Source organism: Rhipicephalus microplus, chromosome 2 (genome assembly GCF_043290135.1).
Source record: "Rhipicephalus microplus isolate Deutch F79 chromosome 2, USDA_Rmic, whole genome shotgun sequence".
NCBI classification, from domain to species: Eukaryota; Metazoa; Arthropoda; class Arachnida; order Ixodida; family Ixodidae; genus Rhipicephalus; species Rhipicephalus microplus.
Window position 1 is genome coordinate 231,555,972 of NC_134701.1, and position 21,982 is coordinate 231,577,953.

The 21,982-nt window shown below is 49.8% G+C and overlaps 1 protein-coding gene across 1 annotated transcript in view; it reads right to left on the reverse strand.

Annotated features, from left to right (window-relative positions):
- The window catches only part of Glut4EF (Glucose transporter 4 enhancer factor), a 106,302-nt gene that overhangs the window by 71,118 nt on the left and 13,202 nt on the right, over positions 1-21,982 (reverse strand). The window contains exon 2 of the mRNA XM_037421416.2: positions 9,376-9,500. Coding sequence (XP_037277313.1) covers positions 9,376-9,500 — 125 coding nt within the window. The remainder of the gene's footprint in view (positions 1-9,375; positions 9,501-21,982) is intronic.

Sequence of the window (21,982 nt, forward strand, 5' to 3'; positions counted from 1 at the left end):
CTTGGAGCGTGTGCGCGTCGAGCGACAGCTCGGTAAAGATCGCCGGCAAAGGGGAAGGAGCGGTACGTCTTCCCGTTCTTCTTACTCCCCGCTCAACGCGCTTGTTGAACGCGGCGTATACGTCACAGCGCGGGCTTCTTCTCCTCCTTCCACGGCGATAGTTTCGTCTTCTTCCGCCGTCATAAACATGCCATCGCGACAGATCCAACTACCGCCATCCCTTTGACCTCCTCTTTTTTCCTCACTCTCGCAGCAGCATCCCATCCTCCTCTTCCTTCCGCTGTCCTCGGCTCTGCATCGCGTGTTGCGGGCGGCGTCGCGTGGACGTGCATACGAACAGAGAGAGAGAAGGAGAAGGAGAGACAGAAGAGGACACCCTCTGAGCTTGGTTGGCGTTGGGCTAAACAGAACGCCAGGCAGCTGCTGGCCCGCTAGAAGCACTCGCCGCATCTTGTTGTGGGGTACGAGGCTGGAAAACGTACGACACGTCCCTGCCTGGCATCGCGGGAATGGTGTTTTCTTCCTGCGCACGGCTGAGCCGGAGGAAGACACTCCGAGCGCGGGCCACGCCTCTACACACACCACACACTGTCCGTTTGTTTGTTCTTATATATCTCACTCTATTTCAGCCTGCGTGTGTATGTAGTATAACAACCTCGTTTCCGATTGGTGGATCAGGAACTTTATGAGGGGACACAGGTCGCGTCCGCAATTGATGGCGCTACTCCCCGGCCGGCACGGGGAGCCATATCAGCAGTTGGGATGAAGGAGAGAGGGGGAGCGAGAGCAAAACGTCAACGAAACATCGCCCCCCCCCCCCAGAAAAGAAACCTTTCTTCGCATCCATCCATTCGTCGCTTACACCTGTCATCCTTTAATGAGCTTTTGTTGCGTCACTCGCACACGCAAGACAGACGGCAAGTATAGTATACATAAAGAGTCAGGAAGAAACGGTAATAGTGAACTTGGGACGCGTGCCAAGTGCACGTTCTCGAAGTTACGTGGTTGAGACGCCCTAACACCGCTTGCACGAGTGTTGTAGAATGTTTAATCGCGTAAAGAGTACGCTTCATCAACACTATATACGCATATAGCTTTCTCGTGAAACGCAACTGCATGCTCCACTAGAAACCATGACGCGTGCTATCCTAATCATCGTTGCAACGTTAACTCGTACAATGGTCATTTATGCAAACGCCGACGCGAACGAGAGAGCAATGACAGTTTTCATAGTTTTGGTTAAAAAATAAAGAAAAAAGAGCGCGCCCGGAAACATGTGTCAGCGCGTCGTGCAGCGATTGAAGGACACGGCGTGAACTCATCGCGGAAGCACGCCCCGCAAAGTTTTGTTTGACGAGGGCCTCCACAACCGCCACGGCGATTACGTCTGCGTGCGCGCACATGGCTTCCGGCATTTTTTCTCGCTCATTTTCGTACATAACTGCGTTTATCTATTTTGCTCTTCTTTTTCTGCACCCTTTGGTCTCTGGATACTCGCTCGTTCTCTCAGGCTGTGCGCACCGAAGCGCTCGCATATCGCGCCGGATCTCGCGATCGGCGTTGCGCTCGCGCACACCGGGCAAATATGGAAACGGCCGCCGGGGAAGGAGGGGATTTCCGCATCATTGTGCAGCCTCGAAACGCATGTTTTTGCCCCTATACAGGATCGTGCCTGCACTCCTACGGGAAGTTGCTTCTGGGCGAACCGTGCAAGCGGTCTCTGAGGCTTGTTCCGTTTTCGTTTTGTACTTGCCTTCCTAAGAATCCCCCCGAAAAAGCGTACGTTAACGTTAACCACGGCCCTGTGCCCGAGCAAGGGATGATGGACACGCGTGCACAGCGTCGGTGCGGATACTGTATTCGAATGACATGCAGTGCATCGTTGTAACACGCTCATGACGACCATATGTGCATACAGGAAAGGAGAGGTTGTAAGAAGCAGCGTTCCTCGGGCCCAGATACGTAGATTACTGACAAGTCAATGGCCACGCGCACGATGGAGAAAGAACGGTAGGATGAAGACTCGAGACCTCACAATTACGTTTACTCGGAGCATGGGCAGGCCATCACACTTTGACCGAAGTATCCTGAGAAACAAAGATGTTAAGAGCCGGTATCAACGCACCACCGAGGTCATACGGAGTAAGGAAGATCCAGAATAGGACTCATATCACACCCTCCACTTTTCTACACCTACAAGAAGTGAACAGCGCTTCTCTCTCGACGTCCGGTTATTCCGTACGCCCCTGGATTTTATCGCAGCGCCGTTGCTTTTTTGGGCCCACGCTCACGCAGAACAGTCGGTAAACAATCCCCGCGGTCGAAGAAAGAGCGCAGAGAGACTAGCCGATACGAACGCGAGATAAGAAGCGCACCAGCTTCGGACGAGCGATAAAAAAGGGGGGAAGGGGGCATGCAGGCAGCGATGCCCTCAGCAAGGGCGTCCTCTTATCGGAGACGTCAGGTGTCCTCGGCAGTCGCGGCAGCAACGCTGTTTGCCCGAGACTTAACAACGACACGGCTACCGACTCTTTGTCTTTAGCAAGTCCGTGAATCTTGTATGTATACACGGTGCTGCGTACACTTCGCGATATCACCAGAACAGTCGTAGGCGCGGCTCCGCACACGAAAAAGATGCAAATGTGCGTATCCGATTTGAATCAGGCGAAATGATTGGACACGGTTTCTCCGTCTTTGTGGCTATCGATACAGCGTACAATCCCAAACATCCTGTGCAGCAGAGATGAGCAGAAGCAATATCGCCGATCACACGTTCGCTAAGAGCAGGTCACACCTATAAGTCATTTCTTTTTTCTCGCTGCGAGATGATGCAATCGCGACGTTTGTTACACGGAGATCGGCATCAGCTTGCACCGCTACGCGTACGCGGCATGCTCATTATGCGCAGTTTCATTGTAGGAACATGACGTGTCTCGTGATTCACTATAAGCAAGCTCGGAGCATGCTGCAGTGCAGGCAGACTCGCGGTTATCCCCACGTTTCTGCTCTATAAGCTGATCCAAACCTCATCTCAGTCATTCCACTTCAGTTCTTCGCTTCAAGGCTTTCAAAGGGTGTTTGTAACTTCGTGTACTCGTCGTACGGCAGCGAGTATGCATGCTGTTAAGGAAAGCAGGTGAACTGAGCTCAGTGAGCAGCCGTACAGTTCAACTACATCCGAAGCTCGCTGTTGAGATGACGCAACTCCGCAACTCTTTATACCGTGTCGCAAAGCTGACAGCACGAATTAAGTATTGCAACTTTTCTTCGGCAACGCTAGACAACGGCAACGCCCGCAGAAGCCAGGATTACGCTGTAAAAGCTACCAACTCTCACCTTTTCCCCGCCTTCTCTCTGCCACCAACGATTCACCTACCCACAGGAATGATTAACCGCCGCCTGAGCGTACTTCCACGAAACGATCCTACAGCTGCTCCGCATGCCGAGCGGTAAAACGCGTTGAGCCTAACATTTCAACCTTGGGCTTGCGGTGCGCAGCTCATACACGTGCGAGGGGCACCGCACAGCTTGTCGCCATTAGTCCCCAGCAGAAGACCCTGCAGAATGCATACACGCAACACGCTCGGTGCCTTTGACCCCGGCGCGGAGGAGGCGGAAGACGGGGTCTTTTGGGCTGCGTTACATCCCAACAGAGAGAGCACCCATTGCGAGGGGGGGGGCCCTTCCCAAAATCGCCCCGCTTATTCCTTTCTTCCTATAGCGCGGAGAACAAGCAAATAAGTACAAGTTGGGCGACAATAAGATCCCCGGGAATTCGCTCTCTATGCACCACCAAAGGTCACGGGCGCCGGGTCTTTTTCGGCGGGCTCATAAACACGAGGCTTTTGCTGCCTCCCTCGCGGTCCAGACCTTTCACTGTCCGGGTCGACGTCGTAGGTTTCGTTATTTTATTTCTCGCCCGTGCCTTTTCCCCTTGCCCCGTTCCCTTTCCGATCGCAGCTGTATATGCAATCGCGTGCGCCGGCTCGATCTCTCCCTCTCCTGGTTCCCCGAAACGGTTTCACGCCGTCAGTCAAGAGGCCCCCGAACGCGGTGCCCCCTGCAAGCGAAACCCGCCCCAACGGTCTGAAACAGGCGACTCGCTCGACTCTTCGCAAGCGTCGACGGCCTCCGACACGCTGCGCGCGCTCACGTCAGAGCCGGGCTCTCTTGCGGTGTGACTGGTGTCCCCTTCAACTGTGGGGCAGTGGCTCGCAGGGCGTTGCACTGCGCGAATGCTTCGGCGCGAGTTCGATTACCCCCTGCTCCAGCTCGCATGCAGGTGTTGCCATTGGGCGCGGTTCCTTTTTTTCGGTGCGTGCTCTGTGGCCAAGAGCAGTCGACCTCCCGGGGTCTTGAGAGATCGGTGCTCAACAGCCCACGCGACGTACCGGGCCGCGACTGCGCGCTAAGGTCGTGCAATGCTGGAGAGTTGCGACAGAGAGAGCGACCCTCCGCGTTCAGAGGTTTTGATATTAATTTTGATGGAGCGACTTCGCGGTAAAGTCGGGGATCTCGTTTGCTACAACACTTGGCGAGCGCCTCGTCGATACGAGGTCGACGCGTTGAGGGATCGCGTTTTAACCTCGGGCTCAGCGTGCTTCTTCATCGTGACGGACTATCGCCCTTTTGCGTTGCGGGTCGTCTCCTCCCATTTTTTCGCATAATGGCGGGCACATCGACCGTGCCGTGTCGGAGAGATGGAGTGACGTAAAAGATCAGAGAAGAGGAGAAATATATAGTGTGTCGTAGAAAGCTGGAGGCTTACTAATAGGGTTCAGCTTACATTGAGGACGACGCAGAGAGCGATGGAAAGGAAAATGATAGGTGTAACCTCAAGAGACAAGAAGAGAGCAGAGCAGAATGAGTCAGGGAACAAACCGGGGTTAAGGATATCATAATTGAAATGAAGACGAGGAAATGGACATGGGCCGGGCACGTAGCGGCACGTAGGCACGATAACCGCTGGTCATTAAGGGTAACTGACTGGATTCCCAGACAAAGCAAACACGCGAAGGGGAGACAGAAAGTTAGGTGGGCCGATGAGGTTAAGTTTGCAGGTATAACGTGGCAACGGAAAACACAAGACCGGGTTGATTGGCGGACCACAGGAAAGGCCTTTGACCTGCAGTGGGCGTAGTCAAGGTGGCTGCTGCTGCTGCTGCTGCTGCTGCTGCTGCTGCTGCTGCTGATGATGATGATGATGAAGATGATGATGATGATGATAATGATGCAGGACTGAGACAGAGAGAGGAAGGTGCGATAGCGGTTATATTTAATCGTACTGTCGAGCATTAAGTTACGATAAGCCATAACTGATCAGCACAGCGAATCGGGATAGTTAGATGCAGTTATCTGGGCCATAACCAATCAATGACCATACATCTGTTATCTTAGTAAATCCACAAACCACCTTTGGATTAGACAGGCGCGGCGCGCCTGTCTAACTTACATTTTTTTGCTTACGCAGCCAATTCCCAATTACAATGTCACATCACGTTTGTTTATAAACGCGAATGAGATCTTTCCTGTTTCAGACCGAAACTGACCTGTCGCTACGTCGCTTTCGCCGGCGTAACGCCTTTGTACGAGAAAATGAGCAAACGACCGTTATTAATTAATTTATTTATTCAGTTGCTAGCCCTAATGCTTTCTTATTGAATCTCGCAAAGAGAGAGGGCGCTCTTTCGCAACAGTCCTTCGTTTACATGAATGCATTGCGTGGAAAATAAGTTGCGAGATGCAGCCAACTTTAAAATGCGACAGGAAAGTCCACAAAGTGACACTTTCAAGCAGGACATAATATGCATGCAGCAGCGACCGCTATAATACTCCTTCGCCGTGTACAAGGTAGGCAGGGTGAAGTAAAACCGTGCAGAGCATGTCGAACCCGAAGCCACGTTCACTATATGCCTCCATGTTTTGGAACTGTCTCAGACTAGAGTGAGGGTTAGCAGCCGCTTAATAAACAGTCAATCGCAACGCGATCTCGCGCACATGCGCAGCTTGCAAAATCGTCACTGTAGTGGCGGACATTGCTGTTATAGCAGGAATTTTTCGCGAAGGTGAAAAACACTGCCGCAGTTTCAGTAAGGTAAGACGGCTGTGTATATACCGACTCGGACAATATTACGCCTCGATACTACGGCTCGCGTCAGACATCGGAAAAATATCACCGAATCGAGCCTTCGTCCAATACAGTCTCCTATATGTTGCCTATTGAAACGGAGATACAGGCACAGCACAATGGACGAACCCGTCTTTCCAGTCTCGCACGCAGCGAAGTTTGTGACAGGGCAGCGATTGCTTCCTTCCGTTCGATTTTGTTCCTTCTTTCTTAATGATCAGCAGATCACATCCGACTAATTTTGGCGATCCCGTATAGGCATGTCAACGCTAAAATCCCTCTCAGAACTCCGTAAAACGAAGTAAGGGGGTTTTAATTACGCGCACCTAAACCACGATTCGATTGTATATACGGACCATCGCACAGGTAACCGACATCGAAATGCGCCTGCATTATGTCCAGCAGAACACAGTCACTGTACAGTTTATACATGTTCCCGTGCCAGACTAACTGACTCATACCAATATGTAGTAGGCAGATGTATTCGTATATATCGCATCTGAAGGGGATCACGAAAAAGTTACCCAGGAATTTTCGACATATACAAAGATATTCTATATATACAGAAAAATGTGAAGGATACTTTAGAACAGTTCGATATAACGCAATAATTCCATACATGTGGATTCGATATATGCGGGTTATACAGTATACAGCACTCAATGCAATGCACGGATCTGTCGAAGCAGAGGGCGCGCATACTCGCGATATGCGATTGCTGTTTAGCGTATTCACGTTTGGCGGCGCACGTGTCGACCACGGCTCCTTAGGTTGCGGTTCACCTCGACGGTGCGCGTTTCCGTCAAGCGCTGGCGCGGTAGCCCAGATGGCGTGACGATTGCCGCAACACTCGCCGCCGATTGGCTGCCTCCGAGCGCGGCTCCTGGCAAGCCGTCTCCGTGTTGCGCATGAATGCATTCGCAGGATTGAAGAAACACACACACCTTCGAATCTTTTTCCGTCCATCGGCAATGTGTCCTTCTTTCGTTTCCTCGCATCTCTTCAGTGACAGAAAAACGTCGAGGAATGGGGCGTCGGCAAGAATGTAAAAACGACGTTTGGGTAAATTGAGGCGGAATGATTAAAGCTGGAGCTAAACTGAAGAACGTGCGCTTAAGAAATTGTATACGTTTTCTTGAAGTTGCTCTCTTCTGTTACAGAAGGGTATATATGCTTGATTGATATGTGGGGTTTAACGCCCCGAAACCACCATACGATCATGAGAGACGCGGTAGTGGAGGGCTCCGGAAATTTTGACTACCTGGGGTTCTTTAACGTGCACCAAAATCCAACAGAAGGGTATCTAACATATCTATTGCATCTGAAAAAGCGTCGGTGCATTTGTGTCCTAATGACGTAGTATTTTGTATCCGTTATTTAATCATATTCATATAGTGACCGAACTACAGTATATGAAGAGCGGTAGTTCTTGAGAGACAATGAGAATAAGCTGAACGACAAATTAAAAAAAAAAAACCTAAACGCGTGCCCAGAGTAAGAACGTGCTCCATTTTGAATAACTTCTCTTTTCAAGCTTTTTTTTTCAGTGCTAAAAACGAAGTTCACGTGTCATGTCTTACATTTACAGATGTGTTACATACTGCGTATGGCGGCTTGGGAATTATACATATCATATCGAAACGGCCTGAATTTGTTCCTCACACTTGGCGAGTATCCAATGCAGGATGATATTGCTGCATCAGTGCAGAACCTGCGATACAGTATATAGTGGAGCAGGTGGGCCCCCATGGCCCTCTCACATCCTGTATCAGTGCAGAGTAAAACCATACGAGTCGCTCCGTATGAGTCGCTCCATATGAGAGACAGCTATACATACCTTCCATCTTACAAGAACTCATTCCAGTGGCGCCATATACCGACACCCCTATCTCTCTCACAAGTGCGCCGTTATGAGCGATTCGCTGGGGATAGCAGAACGAGAACAACGGCAACACAAAAATGCGACCGGTCAGCAATACACTTGACACGTGTTTCGCCCGGTTTCGGCGTCGCTGAATCAGCTTATCTGCGCGTGGCCCCGGATAGTCTCGAAAGAGTCCGGTGAACGCCCGATGATCCGAGCACACACACACACACACACACACACACACACACACACACACACACACACACACACACTGAGGCACCTATGCGCGTTTGAGTAAAGGGGCGACCTACAGAATCACGACCTTTCCATGCGGCGCGTTGGTGCAGATGGCTGCTGTTGCGTCTTGTGCGCTCTACGCCAGCCGAAAGGGGCGCGCGATTAAACGACCTTGTTGCTTCGCGCGACACCACGCTTTTGACCTGTTAGCCGCGTCAGTATGCGGCGCGGTCATCGAGCGCAGGCGCACATATATAAACACTTATGGGAGGCCTTTACCTCGTATCTGTGTCTCTCTGTGCCTTTGTGTCCACGTACATTGCTTCTTTTTTTGCTTGTTTCTTCAGCCCACAACCAATAGGTGCTGCGGCGTTCCTCGGTCGTTTGTATCTGTACGCGCCTTGAATACCAATGGCGCGGATCGTGCTGTGTATACCTAAACGATGTTGCTCAATACATAGGCCCCTTTTTCACATTGCAGGTGAACGAGCAAACAGGGTCGTGACAAAGCAGCGCGAAACAAAAGGAAAGCTATATTTCTGCTAAACGAAAAAAAAGAAAAATCCAAGAGACACGTGGAGAGAGAGAGAGAGAGAAGGAGAAAGAATGCGAAAGATGTGTGTATATAGAAACTATAAATACGCTTTGCCTTTGCCTTAAAGGGCCAAATGCATCAGCGCGTATCGACTGCTTCGATCTACTGCAACAGTGTCCGTGTCTGAGTCCGAGTATGTCAAGCGAAAACGCTGCTATACAGAATTGTTTAGCTGAGAACTGTCGAATGATAGCATCATAATTCCCGTAATACGAACACTGTATGCCTGTCGAAACTCCAGCATGAAAACTGGGGCTATTAGCAGCAGCCCAAACCAGCAGGTATTATAAGCAGTATACCGTACAAGGCACGGGGCTGATCAGCTTCTATGAACTGTCGGAAACTAGCACGTTCAGCACATATCCGAATCAATGTCCACCATAGGGACAAGGTTCAATCCACGGCCACGGTACACACGTTAGCTTTCGCAGCGAGCCCGTTCTGGCTCGATGTTCATGGCGATCCTGCGGTGCGACGCCATGATAGGCATGACGAGAGTGAAATGGGGGGGGGGTCCTGAAAAAGAAGGCGAGGGTGACAGGCACTCACCAGGAGCGTCGGAGGGCACCCGCGGAGACTTCGGGCTGCACGATAGTCGCATGAGCACCATGGCGGCCATGCAGTCGTCCATGGTGTCCGCGTCCTCGCTGGCACTGGGCCGCCTCTTGCGGCCGCTGCAATCGAGAGAAAATAGGAGGCACACTTAGCATTGTGCGGCCGCGGGGAAACACTACACACACATGCAGCGGCGCGGTTATGCAAGCAGCACGGCGGAAGAAGGACGACGGCGATGAGACCGCGGCGTTTCTGTCGGCCGGTCCCCTATAATCTTTCCGTCTGGACGGCTCTCCAATGCCGCCGCGCGGTGGGTGCGAACGTCAAGGCGGCTTCACCGCGCGGCGACCTATACTCGTGGGTGGACAAGCGTGACCTCGCCCGGACGTCCGCGGAATGGGAACCAAGGTCGCAGACTTGACCGCCGCCATTGTAAGACTCGCTTTACGCCTTTCAGCATCGCGTAATCATATGCGGCGCAGTGGTCATCATGACATATAATAATCAAAGAGCAAGAAAAACACGTGGATGGGGGTACTGTGCTGTACAGAACTGTCCTCTATACTATAGAACCGAATGCTGAAATAATGCTCACAAGACCCGCTAGGTATACTCTCTAGTCCACCCGCCGCGGATTTCTATGTAGTTGGTTCTCGGCTGCGGAATCGAAGGTCGCGGGATCGAATCCCGCCGGGCGCGGCAGCTGAACATTGGTGGAGGTGAAATTGTGGAGGACCGTGTATATTGCGATGACAGTGCTCGTTAAAGAACACCAGATGGCTGAAACTTGCCGGGACCTCCACTAAACGGGTCCGCTCATAATCATATCGTAAATTTTGGACGTACAACCCCATCAATCAATATTGTCATCTCTTTTGTCCAAATGGCATCCACATACAACATATATATACGGAAGCACACAAGTATACTGGCTCTTGGTTCGTCAAGGACCTGTTTGGAAGCTTATGTTCAGTGAACTTTGAATGGTTGCTTTACGCTTATCCTTTAACTGCTGTGACGGCTTGCGGAACTGAGCACGTGCGGTCAGTCATCGCCCTTCTGAATTGCCCTTTTATTTGTTTTCATTCTTCTTGACCAACACAGCCAGCTAAAGACGATTATACAGGAAAACGTGTATATGAGCAAACAGAGGCCACGGATCTAACGAAGATGACGATATTGACATGCAAGACAGGGAAATTCGACTTCCCGGACGTGTACAAGTGGCACGTACAAGGGCGTTTAATATTCGTAAGACACAGTCACACCACAGAGACTAGAAAAATAGCAATCGGCAAAGCCTCTAAGCGACACCACGTATAGGCACCGTATCCAAGAACTATTCGTTGCTATACCAACGAATAGTACCGCTGCGTGGAGGTCTTCTCATATATGAGAAGACCTCCACGCAGCGGTACTCAGTTGATAGTGTATCGATGTACACAATATATAATACGTGCATCTGAAGTACTATACTACACCATTATATATAAGCCATCGACGGCAGTGCACATGTGCAATGTATGGCGTCCTTTAAAGTTGGCGCCCGCTATTAACTGTTCGAGTCTTACGGCCCGAAACCACATGACTATGAGAGATGCCGTATAATAAAGAGTTGCGGAAATTTCGACCATATCGGGACCTCCAACATGCACCTATAGAAGTCTAAGCACCAACATCGAGATGCGGCCGCCGCTGCCGGAACACCTCTCGGTCATTAGTCAAGCACCATATATCCACTATATACCATGCCGGGTGGCGTCCTATCTTCCAAAGGCTCGATAGTGAGGCCGCCCTGTTTTCAGACATTGTCGGGGGGGAGTGCGTAAACAAAAAATTTATGAAAAAGAAAGCAAAACAAAAAGAAATGTAGGTGTGGCCCTACAGCACTTACACTGGCTCACTAATGATCAGCCATATGGAAAATCTATCTATCTATCTATCTATCTATCTATCTATCTATCTATCTATCTATCTATCTATCTATCTATCTATCTATCTATCTATCTATCTATCTATCTATCTATCTATCTGTGTATCTATTTCATACCTGAGGCCTGAATTTATAGCTATACCCGGCCAGCGCGTGCGTCCAGCTACTCATGCATAACCTGGAAAGGTGCGAACCTGTTGGTTTTCTTTCGTTCTCTTTGTTTCTTCGCAACGCTTTGGAAGCGCGAAAGCGCTAGTGCATGCGGCTCAAGCGCGATTACTCATCCGAGCGTGCGACACCCGATGAAACGAGGGCGCGCCTCCCAAAAAGCCCTCCCCCCCCCCCCCCTTCGTTAATAATGAACGCACGCACACCACGGTCACATGTGGGTAGCTATATACGACGGTGGCTGAGCGTGCATGCAACCACGGACGAAGGCGCGGAAAAAAACCGGCAGCGTCGTAGTTTTCCATAAGAGGATACGCATTAAAAAACTCTGTTGACGACAACTCGATTATAGTAATGAGATGGAATGAAGTACAGTGTTGCTGTACATCAGCATATAATCGACGTTGTCCGAATCTAATAGTAATTTAGCAGTGCTATACGACAGTTGACAATAGTTAACAACGCTATAGCCACCAGCCAGTATTAGCCAGCGGAGAAACCCTTGCTGATAATAGGCGAGTAAATGCGGTAGCTTAAGATCGGCGAGAAGCGTTCGCTTTGTGTATAGTTACAGAGTGTCGGAGGTAATGGCCGAGGAAGACATCTCCAAATTAAAAAAAAAATTACACGAGCCACTCCTCTCTATGAAGGTATACGTGACTTGCGCGGAGCTCGGGTCCACTTCACAATGGCCTCCGAGATTGCGAGACGGCGGGAGGACGGCGGGAGGCCATGACTGCACGTCCGTGTTTGCTGTCGTCACCGTTCTTCATAAGCGCGCCACTCATCGGGCGATCACACCAAACATGCGCAGCAGCTCGCCAGGGGGCGACCACGCCAACGCTACGCTAATGTACACCTAAACAAAACAACGACCGACGGGGTGAAACACCTATGTATACGTTTAGCAGCTTTCAGAACTAAAGGAATTCAGTTCTGAGAACTGAAGTATCGGCTCAAGGAATTAGAAAAGAAAGCAAAAGCAGCAACCGTGAAAGGTCAACGCACCCTCGTTAGCACGAGCTACTACCATGGCAACAATAAAATAAATTAATGGCGATAACGCGCTGTTGCTTTGTTTTCTTTGGGGCACTGGCGGCAGGGGCGGGGTCGCGGGCCGTTGGTGGGGGTTGTAGGCCTCAATTTAGCGGCTTTTAGAAGAGGGGGAGGAGTTGTATGAATGGGAGAGAGACCGTTTCGCTGTTCTCTTGTCATTGCCATTGCGTCATGGAAACAATTTATGTGAAAAGGATGACCACCAGTTGGCGATACACATCAGTGATCTGTATCAGAGGTATAAAGGAGAGGTAAAACAAGAAAGAAGTTTCAGGCGCTGAAACAATTCAAAGTGAACTCACTTGTATACAGCCTTAACCCGCGAATTCTAAAGCAGCGGAGTGTTCTCATTGCTTTGTGCAACAACTATAACAAAGCTGTCGGTTATCTTTCTTTGCTTTTTTTATTTTTTACGCACCGTAGCTTGTTATCTCTGTTCGCCAAGCTTCCGGTTACACAGCATGCTACCCAGGCAAACATTAGCCTTATCTCTCGCCCCGCGCGGTTCTGTCGACTTGGCTGGGTTATAGGATGCTGCACAAAACCGCGAACATGCAAAGAGTTAAAGCACTGATCATTGCGAAAAACCAGATAGTGACCTGCAAGTAAGCACGCTGAAAAGAAAAGGACGCTAAAACAAGAAAAGAGGGAGCGAGGGGCACGTCGACGAAAGTTCACGTGAAAGATAAGGTATATAGCATACGTGGTGTGTGTATTGATTTGTACTGAAGTCGATAACGACGATAAAATGTTGCACAAATGCACCACATTCTTCGTTATTTAGTTATATTACTTTATTCGTATCACTGTATATAAATCTCATCATATTATGTGAGGTTTAACGACCCTAATTCACCATATGATCATGAGAAAGCAGCGCTCCGTAAACTTTGACCACATTGGGTTCTTTAACGTGCACCCAAATCTGAGCACATGTACGGACAGCATTTTCACCTACCGACCGAAACTGCAGCCGCCGCAGCCGGCTTTGATCCCGCGACCTGCGGGTGTATATATAAAGTTCGACGCAACACACACACACACACACACACACACACACACACACACACACACACACACACACACACACACACACACACACAGAGAGAGAGAGAGAGAGAGAGAGAGTTTTTTGTCTTTTTTAAAACCAGAAGGTCATACACAGATATACGCCAAACACGCACGTGTCACGCCACTAACATCGGCCTTGGATGACCTTAAAGCGACGCTGTTGCTTATTTTCCTGCCATTTTTTATATGACGCATAGGCGTCGTCGCGCATATTTTTCTTCGCTGACATTGTGTATAGCTCGCACCGCAATGCATAAATCAGTCATGCGCGCACTGTTATACATGGAGGTCCCTGCTCATCTGATCGATAAATCGCTGCTGATAAGGGATGGCGTTGAATGTGTAGCCTACTGGACTATCGTTTTCATCATGTCGTTGTGGCAACGACATCCCGGGATGCCATATATCACGACGCTTTTACGTTATTTCGACATGTCAGTAAAACATTGCCCATATCTTACGAACTCCGGCATTTCAGGCCATCGCCGAAGCAACCGGCAGACACTCGACACAATACGCCAGCGCCACGGTATGTTTAGAGCAGTTAAGCTAACCGATGGACAACAGGTAAAGGATGTGATATGACAAAACGTTGAACACCCTGCAGAGACTACGATTACACGCGTGCGCCGCTGCTGGGAATGGTTTCCGCGACGCAATCCGGTGAAACGTGCAAGACGACGTGCAGCATACATCTTTATTACTGAGCCCATGTGCGAACGCCCCGGCATTCGAACGTAAACAGGTTATCATCGAAGCGAAATGTAATAGAGAAAGTCTGATAGCACGAAACTCAGAGCGGTCGCCAATGCGCCGCGGCCGGGTGCGCGGTGAATAGCCGTCGAGATGTTATGTATACACTTCCTCCTGTCCTTGCGTTCACCTCTCTCGTCGCAGCCGGCACTGACCGCTCGCTGACCACATCAGCGAGTTGCGGGAAGAGATAAGAGCCGCCGCACGAGCTTATCGCTTCGCTCTTCCGAGCCTGAAAACCGCAAACGGGCCGCAAACGCAAGCGGATCTCCGGCTTATCGCCGCCTCTTTCTTTTCTCCTTTCTTTTTTGTTTTTTTCCCTGCTTTGTCTTCCCTTCACGTCGCTCGGACGAGGCGGTGTGTTATTGTGAGTCGAGCGGATATCCCGGTGCTCTGCAGCTCCCGTGGAGTGAAAGTGAACGTGTCAAAACGCGTCGCCTAGAGCGAGGTGCCGCTATCTTGTCGCAATCGCGAGCTATGCACGGTAACGCAAATGCTGCTCGTTGTCTTTTTTTTTCTTTTTTAACAGACATTTGCTCATCGGGCAGCGGCCAAGGCTTCTTTCAACGGACGCATATCCCTATATATGTGTAGTATACAAGCGAAAACGTCAAGGTGGATTATATATATATATTTTACAGAATATTGTGACATTTCCACAACTACATATCATATAGTTGAGTTGAACAGAATGATACAGAAGTTCTGTGTTTAAGTGTTCCCGAAGCCCACGCGAGGTGCAGCGGTACTTATCGTGACCGACGTTTTCTTTAACAAAACCACGCACGAGTTAATGATTGAAACGACAAAGTACAATCAATACACGTAACGTCAGCTATTCCCGCGCGGCAGCCATTCCTGAATTGTGCGGGACTGATGAAGTCACCACCTGTCATAGAGCGCGGATAACTTTCGCTATACGTCGGTATGTTCAACAAAGACTTCGTTAAAATTTACACCACACTGTATATACTTCTATGCAGAGCATGTAGGTGAACAGCTTCAGTCCTAGTTTATCCTCCCTGTTTTTCATTTCTCTCTTTACGCTTATATCTGCGACTTTGCTGTTTATAATGCCAGATAACTCTGACAGTGTCTGCGGAGAGACTATGCATTATCATATGCTGCTACCGTCATTCACGGATGTTTTCCTTTACCCAACATCGCAATGCGGATCTCGATGCACTGACGTTTCCGTGTTTTGCGTCAACCGATTCGCCTTCTTTAGTACGTAGCTAATACCTTCCTCGTCATAAGTGCTAACTCAGACGACATTGGTGTTCTTTTCCTCGGCGTGCCAGACACGAAAGGACGCAAGTGAACAAAGACGGGAGTAATGGCATACCCCAGTTTTGAGGTTGTATAACTGCTTAACTGCTCCACCGTTTGGTCAGCTTCCGGGTATTTCTTCCTCGCTCTATGAAGCGCCTTCGCGCAGACTCGGGCACATGCACGTATTAAGATCGAGTCATGCATGGGGGCGAGCAGTCGTTCCCGCAGAGGAAGACGCCATTACTGTAATGTTCAACAGCGCGGATAAAAAAAAAAAAGTCTGTCATTTCTCATCGCGCGAAGGAATTTGAAACAAGCCAGATGGCGAGGAAGCGCTGCAGGAACGGGATGGAAAACGAAAAACAATAAACAGTATCCAAAAGCGAAACGGGCAGTTCGAATCGGAACGAGCTCGGTTCGACGCGCTTGCTCGAGAAGCAGATATGGGGGTACGTATATGGTATCACGTTCGCTAGCACTGCGTATAGCATATGCAGCGTTAACAAGCCAGTGCCGTCAGGCGACGCCCGCAGAGATAAAAGAAGCAGGCCGCGAGCCTGCTACAAGCCGAGCTTCCGCAACAGAACGGGCACATTACTGGCCGCACACCGCCCCTCCCCCCTGCCTTTTCCATCTGTCTCTCTCTTTCTTCATCTTGGCCCGCTGCTCCAATATCATCCGGCTCAAGGTTCTCCATTGTAGTGGAGAAAAGGCTGCAGCTCCGACGCTGCGGCTGGGTCCGCCCGGAGTGCCAACAGCGCTAACGTCGACAGATGAAAACAAGAGAGGGTGGAAAGAGAAAGGGTGCGGAAGAGAGGTGCGTGTGTGGCAACTTGCAAGACTCGAACGAGGAAGACCAGGGATTGGAGGGCTCGAAGAAGGGAACACCCGAGAGAGGGAGATGAAAAAAAGAAAGCTACTGGAAAGATAGATAGGCGCCCTCGTGGAAGACATACAAGGAACGGAGATGACGTGAACTGGTTCGACTGTTGCATACGGGTGACTGGTGCCGTCGCCAGCGTGGAGGTTTGAAGAAAGGGCTAAGTATGTAAAAGAACTGCTGCGAACGCTATAAGTTATAACAGGCCGAGAGAATCGCCAGCAACGGGAGAAAAAGAGGGTGCGGAAGAATAGAAAGCAAGCAAATAAAGAGAAGCTCCACCCGGGAAGGGGAACGAGAAGTGAAAACAGAGAGGCGTTGAAGAAGCGAGAGGCTCGCTCGCTGCTCGTGTGGGCGCGCTCTTGCTTCTTTCGTCGCGAGAGGAAAACGAAACCGACAGAAAAGGAGATGACTAAGTGGAAGCGAAAGCGTAGGGAGAAGGAGCGGGGGGGGGGGGGGGGTTAAAAGGCCAAAAGATGACGAAGCTGCTACAGGCTGATATTGGAAACGTGGGTGCAGGGGCGACCGAGGACAGCGGGAAAGGAATTCGGCAACAACACCTCCGCTGTTCGTCGATACGCAGGAATGCTTTTGCCTCCCGCCACTATAGAAATAAAAGATTATGGCGGGGGCGAGCAGGGATACGACCATCGTCCTGCAAACTTTACGAGAGGGGGAAAGAGTCAGATATCAGCCATTCCCTTTCTGCGAGGATAGGTGGGGGAGTGAGAAATTTGCATCGTAAATAAGTGGTGGGGGAGCACAAGACGAGATTCAAAGGCCAAGGAGAGAATGTGGGTGGGTGCCAGAAGACGAGGGCGAGTAACATGTTACCGCGGTGAAGGTCTGAAAGGGAGAGTGGAATCGGCCAGCGAAGTATTTAAAGGAACTCGGAACGGGAGTGGAGTTTGACGGTGGTGGTCGGCGCATTATTCCCCCCCGTGCGCTATGCCGCTGGGGTCCCTGGGGAAATGTAGAAGCGGAGGAGGGGATGGGGGCATGTGAGTCACTCGCGTTGCGTCGCCCTCTTCGCTTGGGACATTTCCAAGCCCTACCGCAGCAGTCAGCCCCGCTGTGGCGTAACCTCCTTCTTTGCGAAACCTTTTCTATCTCGCCCCGCGGTGTCGACCCTCTCGTAAAAGTGGATCGCGCTCCGGGCGGCACTCGAGTCCCCAACATGGTGGGGGCGGCGCCTTGAGTGGCGAGAATATTCACAATAGAAAAGGGCTTTCGTCTTAAGTTCGGGAAGACGATGTTATGTCGCGGGAGGGTACAAAAAAAGCCTTTGACAAAGCAGCGGGACATAGTTGCAAAAGACGTCGAGGGGGGCGGGGGGTTACTAAAAAAAGGGGGGGGGGGCAGTCCCCCCCCTTTTTTTAGTACACAAAGGAGTGCATCTCTTCGAAGTGCGTTAGAGCGAGCGGGAGAGCGCGTAACAAACCGGAACAACGCACGTGTCGTAATCTAGCGGTCCCAGAAAAAGAAGGTCCCGTTGCACAACAGCTGATTTTCCTTCGCTTCCCCTCCTCCTCCCCATCTTATTTTTCTGTTTCTACAGGAAGCAGTAAGGAAGAGGAATGTTTCTGTCCTTTTTTTTTTCTTTCTTATCAGCGCTTTCTTTAAAACCACCCCGTATTCTTTTCACACAGAGAGCGCGTTTCTTTTTCGGTTCGTTTGTTTACCGCGTTTTCTCCACTGAGCGAACGGAAGGGAGGGGGGGAAGGCTTTGTCTGGGCGGTCATTTCCGCGTATGAAGTAATGCCTGCCTCAACAACCACGAAGTCGCCGCGATGGCAGGGGGAGATGACAGCAGCACATTAGGGGCGATGGCCCAAGTGCTTCGGGACCAATGAGCCTGTCTCCCGGTTCCGCCGCGCGACGTCACAGCACCTGCGCGCATAAAGCGCCGCGTTGTCGTTCTCCTCGAGGTCGGCCATGAAAAAGCGGCCACCATGCATCTGTATGCGCAAACGAATTGCGTTCCAGGGCGTCTCGTTGCGAAACGACAAACGCGTCGTATCGTACATAATACATTGTAATACGGAGTTCGCTTATTCCGACGATCGCAGTCGAAAGGCCACCCCTCTATACTCCTATACTTTCTTTCTTCTCGCAGTACAAAAGCACGCGCGTCTGCTGGCTGCGGAACCATCAGGCTCGCGGCGTCTGAACGTGATGCGCCGTGCCGGCCCGTTATGAGATCAAGCGACCGCCGTGCTCGATTTCTCCGCGGCAGTCTATCCTTTCTTGTTTGAGTGGTGATCGGTCTTGCCGCGCCGCTCATGCACGATCGGTCAAATCGGTTTAGCCTTTCATGAAGGAAAGGCTCTTTCGTGCGCTCCGTCTCGAGCGGACGCATGTAGATGGCAGAAGAGAATTTACGTGTGTATTGAGGGAAAAAAAAACACACAACACCTAGCGAACGGAAACACTGACACAACGAAATGAGGGGAAGGGGGAAAACGACGATATGAATCTTGTTTTGTTTTTTTCGTGCATGAGTTTTGCATATATAGAAAACACAGTCGTCGAACATAAAGCAGAATTTGCTCAAATTCGTTCGTAAGCAAAATGGTTGTTTGTTAAGCACTATAGTGATATATATTATGTACGTCACAGATGGTCAGTCTGCTTTTGAAAACAAGAACTCAGAGTAAACGCCGTTTCGCCAACACAGGCTTTAATGTCTACCTTGATCGGATCTGAGTTATAACTCACCAGGAAGCTTCCCTGGCGAAATAGAAATCGCCCTTAACTTGCCGAGTTCAAAGCACGACCGTCCTCTATAGATGGGGCCACGGTTTAAAGCCGCTCTGTCTCCATCTATAGAGAACTCCAAAAAAGAAACCGCCATTATCATGGTGTCAGGTCACGTGGTATATACTTTAGTCTCCACCTCACACAACGCTATACTATCAAAACCAAAACATATCAAAAGAGCTAACAACGCAGTACTGCCAACGGGCGTTACGAAATGCAATAATGGCTGCTCGAAAAGCACGGATATCACTATAAACAACGCGCACGAACAACAACAACAACAAAACAATTCCTGCGTACCGCGCAGCGGAAGGTCGACCACACGAGCATTTCAGATGCGCACGACCCTCGACAAAGCGTGCCGCGCATTCTTTTCTACGGAATAATAAAGAGGTGCAAGCGAAAGCGGCATAAATATTCGGCGGATGTACGCCACATCCGAGCCGTTTGAAACAGCGAGGCGGCATTGGCGGGCAGCTTATGCAAAGGCAGGTGACGACGAAGTTGAGTTCGGTGACCTCGCTTGTTTCCGAAACACCGTTCGCCGCGACCTCGACTGAGTCGCGAAGGTTAATAAAGTATACACACATGCGGCTCAACTGCTACGTAGACGTGTGTCAGCTTGGGCTTGTTGGTATGACATGACGATAGTTATAGCGTGAGAACAGAACGACGACAAAGCGACAAGAAGGACACGAAGGACACGAGCGCGACGCGAACAGGTGTCATGCATTAGCAAGCCCTCCGTGCTACTTAGACACTAGAAGTACCGGTCCTTTTGTCTGCTTAGGCGCCTGCCGCTATTCGTACATTTATGGTTGCTGTTTTTCTCATGTCCCTGCCTTTCTGTAAACAAGTGACCTCTCGAAGTTACATCAAGCTCCTAATATTCCTTTCACATTACCGGAATTCGTTAGCCGGAACATCATTAGGCAACTATATAACAAACACTTCCGTCTCCACATAACGTTTACTCACATACAAGACGGAATCTTCTCTGTTTACAAGCGTTTCCAATAATACGCGCTTCAGACACAAGCAGTAAAAGACCGGGCCGAATTCGCTAAGTCAAGTCTGAACTGCTGTTTGCCATCGGCCAGATCTCTGTATACGTGCAGCGTCATGCATGGCCGAAAATTTCGCAAGGATCCAACCTTCAGTGAAAAATATCACTCGCGATTCGCTACCCACGAACGACGTTGATCTCGTATGTGATGTTATATGCGACTGGCAGGGGGAACGGATCACGGACGGAAAGAAATGGCGTAATCGGTATGCAAACTGCAGTGACGCCGGTACTAAAGAGCCCACTTATTCTGTATGTGTACGATGCATCTTCGTTAGTTTGTCGCGCATTGGGCACCAAGCAAAGTAACCCTCCAAGTGTATAGGCGACCGCTTCGGGCATGATACTTAAATATCAAAGCCAACTGAGCCTCATCGTTAGCTAGAGGAAGTCAAAAACAAAAGTTGTGCAAGCAAGCGCTAACATGAAGTTTCGTCGCGTTGAGCCCCATGGCGGACGTTATGAATTTTGTCATCTTGTTGAAAGCAATGAATTTCTTTTCTTTTTACTTAAAAAACTAATTGTTGGAAATAGTTGACTTGCCAACTGCTATATAAAAGCACTCTCAGCGCGCAATACCCATCGTGGTTCAGTATATAACGTCACCACAATTACAGTATATGGCGCGAAATTCGAAGTTCTGCCGCCTTCAGTTTGAACGCTTGTATCAATTAAGAGAAAATGGAAAGGCTAAACGTGCGTGCTTAAAACACCTACACTTTTCCAGCACCTAAACAAACGATGTAGAATACAATCAAAGGGAGAGTATATAATGAACTTCTATACGATGCATGCGAGGTCGTTTCCCTGTAAAAACGGCTTAACACGATTGCGTCCTTTTCCCATTGTAATATGAGATCAGCATTCGCATCTGGTTGATTTACGACATTATATATAAATGCGTTCGTTCGCACCGGGGGTTTTTTTTACAACGTAGAAAGTTGAAAAGTGTCGCTTCCCGTTTGATCTTCTGATGTATACGCTGCGCAGTTCTCAAAGTGGAAATAGAGGTGGAACAACGACGTAAATTTTGCAGACTGTCAACGACCGAGGTCATTAGCTCTTTGCTGTCCTTTTTTTCAAGTTCAATCACCGAGCGGTCATTCGCTTTTGCAATTTTTGCGCTCTGTTTTTTTTTTCTACGATGCTGACAGCAACGAAAACATCCGTCAGAGATTTCGGGCGTTGATTCTGACTGTTAGGAGATTATACTTGCGCGTTACTTGAGTTTCAAGTTACTCGTCAGTTACTACGTCAGTTACGAGCAGTTCGAATAAATGGGGACCGACGGCACGGACTTGTACATCTTGGATCCGTGTCTGTGTACATATAAGCAACCAAATAATCCGTGAAGGCGAAACATTACCACCCTTCCGTTTGTGGGAAACCACAGACGCGCGTTGGGGTTTTTTCGAAAATAGGGGAAATGGATAAGGGGATTAAAAAAATGACTGGAACGATCAACTGAAGCGAACAGAAGCGAATGCTTGCACCCTCTATCTCAGTTATGTACGTAAAACAAACTTGCCAGACGGTCAACGTACATACAAAGTAGCCGCGTATATGCTTCTGGACTGTTCGGAAATTAAACCAGCAACGTCGATGCCGATCTCCTTACTGGCGTCAGCGGCTGGCTGAAAAT